Below are 4,088 nucleotides of genomic sequence, written 5' to 3'. Positions count from 1 at the left end.
AGGGCCAGCGCCCCCTAGAGGGGACAGGCCCCACACCCCATTCCCTGGCCCCCCGAGCCAGCCAGTCCCTGCCTTGGGGCCGGACCAGGGCCAGCACCCCCTAGAGGGGACAGGCTCTGCTCCCCATTCCCTGCCCCGGGGCCGGCACCCCCTAGAGAAGACAGGCCCCGCGCCCCATTCCCCACCTAGTAAATTACACATCAGTCCACAATACACATCAAATGTTCCCAGGGGGGGGGGGGGATTCCCAAATCCCTGCACCCCAGTGATTGTGGGGGGACACTGACTCCTCCCCTCAAACTGCCCCTTGGGGTACTGAGCCCAGGGCAGAGGACTTTTGGGGTGTCCAGGGCCCAGAGCGCCCCCAATGCAGTCCCCACAAGTCCAAGCACTGAGAAACGGGGCAGCCGCCCAAGTCAGAGGGCTGGGGCCTACTGATCAGAGCAGCCAGGGGAGCTCGTGGGGGGCTCCCCAGCCGAAGGGAGGTTTGCAGGGTCCCTGAGATCGTCTTCATAGTATTCAGCCTGGCGGTATTCCCACAGGCGCAGACAGCCGTCCCACTGCCGGGAGAGAGAGAGGGGTGAAAGCGCCCCCAGGATCCTGCCGGGGTCTCCCCTCGTGCAAAGCGTCCGCCGCTGGGATCCCCCCTCCTCCCTGCCGGGGTCCCCCCTCGGGCAGAGCCCCCCCCCCCCCCGCTGGGATCCCCCCTCCTCCCTGCCAGGGTCCCCCCTCAGGCAGAGCGTCTGCTGCTGGGATCCCCCCCCTCCTCGCTTCCGGGTCCCCCCCTCAGGCAGAGTGCCCCCCACTGAGGCCCCTCCTCCCTGCTGGGGTCCCTCCCCTCGGGCAGAGTGTCCGCTGCTGGGACACCCCCCCTGCGGTGTCAGCGCCCCAGGCAGAGCAGCCCCTGTTAGAACCCCCCCCACTCACCGAACTGCTGACGATCTTCTCCTGGTAGGGGTGCCAGCTGACATCACGCACACAGGCCTTGTGACTGGTCAGTTTCTTGATGATCTGCCCACTCAGGAGGTCGTACACTGGGGGCAGAGCAGCAAGAATGAGATTTCCCTCTCCCCAGCCCACTACAATGGTATATGCTATTTGCCCTCCACCCCCCACACACACAGACAATGAGCCCTCCTGACCTTGTCCTAGGTCAGCTGCCCCCACCCCCTATTTTGCATAGAATGGTACTATATCTTCCACTGGATCTCTTCCCCCTACAGCATATAGTGGTACTGCCCAAGTCTCCCCCACCATGAATGCAGTGGTACTGCCCAAAACTCAAACACCCCCTGCCCCATGTGAAGGAATGGTCCTTCCCAGTAATTCTCCTCCACTTTGAACTGAGTGGTACAGTCCAAAGCCTGGGGACCTCTGCACCGTCCCCCGCCCCCCCAAGAATGGCACTTCCCCCTATGCTTGCCCCACTCCCACCCACACAGTGGCTCCACCATGTGTATGTACACTGGTGGGTCTGCCCCCAACTGGTGGCCTTGCCCCATGTCATAGCCCTATCCCCACCCTCCTACGGGCAGGGCTTCCTGTTTGGCTCTTGTCTGGTGGGTGGGACTTCCTGTTTTGCTCCCCCTCTCTTTGCCCTTGCCCAGGGAGCAGGTGCTGACTCCGCCTCACTCACCCACCACCTTGCCGGTGGAGCAGCCGCTGTAGATGTACTGCTGGCCGGTGCTGTGCGGGGGCGAGAAGCGGCAGCGGATCAGCGTGTGCAGCACCCCGTGGCCCCGGTACGTCATCAGGGAGCTGTCGCCCGGCAGCTTGGTCTTGCGCCAGGCTGGAGATTGACAGGGTTAGAGCCCGCCCGCACTCACACCAGATCCCTCCCCAGGGTGGGACTTCCTGCTTCGCTCCCCCTCCCCAAGCGGGCAGGCTCAAGGCCACCATGCCACCCTTTATGTCACTTCCTGCATCCCCCTTGACCTCTACTCTCTGCCTCCCCTTCCCCACAATTGCACTCCACTTCCTCCTTCTTGCCACCCACTTCCTGCCCCACCCCACAGTAGCTGAACAGTCCCCTTCCCATGCCTTTCCTGTCCCCGCTTTCCTCCGAACACCACCTGGTGCCCCCACTTCCTGTCCCCGTCCCTTCCTTTGCTCCTCCCCCACCTCATTCCACTTCCCCTCCCACTTCCCACCGCCATCCCACTTCCAGCCCCCTCATGCCCTGCTTCCCATTCCACGGCTCCTGCCCCCTCCCTTCCTACCTCCACCTCACTTCTCACTCCTACATGCCCTCGTGCTGACCTTTCTTGGGCACCTGCTGCCAGCGGTAGTCCCAGTTCTGCTGGGTGACGGCCTGGCGCGACGCCTCCAGTCCCTCGCGCCCGGAGAGCCGCCGGATGTCCCACAGCTTGATGGTCTGGTCCTTCGAGTTGGAAATCAAATAGCGGGCGTCTCCCTGGGGCAGAGGGAGGCAGAGATGGGTCAGCACCCTGCACCCAGCCCTCTCTACCACAGGGTGGGATCCAGCCCTCAGGGGGCGCTCACCTTGCTGTCGATGAAGGTGATGCCGTCCTGGTGGCCGGCCAGCACCCCCACCGGCTTGGGGTCGTCCTCCCGCATGGTGCGCCGGTCCCACACCTTGCAGATGGCGTCGTCGCCCCCAGAGAAGAGGATGTGGGAGCTATCGTCGGCGAAAGCTACAGCGTTCACGTCGTCCTCATGGGACTCGATCTGGGGGTGGGGTGGGGTGGGGTGAGGGGTTACACAGCATTGTGGGTAAGCGCCCTCCACAAATATTCCCTGCTCTCCCAGGGCAGCCCAGCTGCTTTGCATTGTGGGTAAGTGTCCTCCCATAATCCTCTCTGTCCCATCCAGGGCAGTCCAGCTGCTTTGCATTGTGGGTAAGCTGCCTCCCTCTCTCTGCTCTCACTCCAGGGACCCAGTGGGGCCCAGCTGCTTTGCATAAACAAACTAGGGAAATACATCTTCAATGGAGCTACTAGAAGGTGGGTGCATAACTGGTTGGAAGATCGTTCCCAGAGAATAGTTATCAGTGGTTCACAGTCAGGCTGGAAGGGCATCAAGAGTGGGGCCCCGCGGGGATCGGTTCTGGGTTTGGTTCTGTTCAACATCTTCAGCAATGATTTAGAGAATGGCACAGAGAGGACACTGATAAAGTCTGTGGACGATACCAAGCTGGGAGGGGTTGCACGTGCTCTGGAGGATAGAATTAAAATTCAAACTGATCTGGGCAAACTGGAGAAATGGTCTGAAGTAAATAGGATGAAATTCAAAATACTCCACTTCGGAAGGAACAATCACTTACACACATACAACATGGGCAATGACTGCCCAGGAAGGAGTACTGCGGAAAGGGATCTGGGGGTCATAGTGGATCACAAGCTAAATATGAGTCAACAGTGTAACAGTGTTGCAAAAGAAGCAAACATGATTCTGGGCTGTATTAGCAGGAGTGTTGTAAGCAAGACAGGAGAAGTAATTCGTCTGCTCTACTCCACGCTGATCAGGCCTCATTGTGTCCAGTTCTGGGCGCCACATTTCAGGAAAGATGTGGACAAATTGGAGAGAGTCCAGAGAAGAGCAACAAAAAGATGAAAGGTCTAGAAAACATGACCTGTGAGGAAAGATTAAAAAATTGGGTTTGTTTAGTCTGGAGAAGAGATGACTGAGAGGGGACATGAGAACAGTTTTCAAGTACATAAGAGGGTGTTACAAGGAGGAGGGAGAAAGATTGTTCTTCTTAACCTCTGAGGCTAGGACAAGAAGCAATGGGCTTAAATTGCAGCAAGGGCGGTTTAGGTTGGACATTAGGAAAAAACTTCCTGTCAGGGTGGTTAAGCACTGGAATAAATTGCGCAGGGAGATTGTGGCATCTCTGTCATTGGGGATTTTTAAGAGCAGGTTGGACAAACACCTGTCAGGGATGGTCTAGATAATACTTCATCCTGCCTTGAGTGCAGGGGATTGGACTAGATGACCTCTCGAGGTCCCTTCCAGTTCAGTGATTCTATGATTGTGGGTAAGTGCACTCCCATAATCCTCTCTGTCCTCCCAAAAGCTCCCAGGGCAGTCCAGCAGCTTTGCATTGTGGGTAAGCCCCCTCCCAGAAT

At 58.5% G+C, this 4,088-nt stretch overlaps 1 protein-coding gene across 4 annotated transcripts in view; it reads right to left on the bottom strand.

Moving 5' to 3' along the window:
• Positions 1-6: 6 nt before the first annotated feature.
• DCAF11 (DDB1 and CUL4 associated factor 11) overlaps positions 7-4,088 on the bottom strand; it is a 12,494-nt gene continuing 8,412 nt past the window's right edge. For all 4 annotated transcript variants that reach the window (XM_024206046.3, XM_024206047.3, XM_024206048.3 and 1 more), the window contains exons 11-15: positions 2,503-2,688; positions 2,260-2,413; positions 1,637-1,789; positions 928-1,034; positions 7-560 (exon numbers count right to left, since the gene is read on the bottom strand). In XM_024206046.3, the coding sequence (XP_024061814.1) occupies positions 432-560; positions 928-1,034; positions 1,637-1,789; positions 2,260-2,413; positions 2,503-2,688 (729 nt within the window). In that variant the 3' untranslated portion in view covers positions 7-431. The remainder of the gene's footprint in view (positions 561-927; positions 1,035-1,636; positions 1,790-2,259; positions 2,414-2,502; positions 2,689-4,088) is intronic.

This window comes from Terrapene carolina, unplaced genomic scaffold (genome assembly GCF_002925995.2).
Source record: "Terrapene carolina triunguis isolate 2854851 unplaced genomic scaffold, T_m_triunguis-2.0 Scaffold444, whole genome shotgun sequence".
Lineage (NCBI taxonomy): Eukaryota > Metazoa > Chordata > Testudines > Emydidae > Terrapene > Terrapene triunguis.
This window is presented reverse-complemented; position numbering and strand designations above follow the sequence as displayed.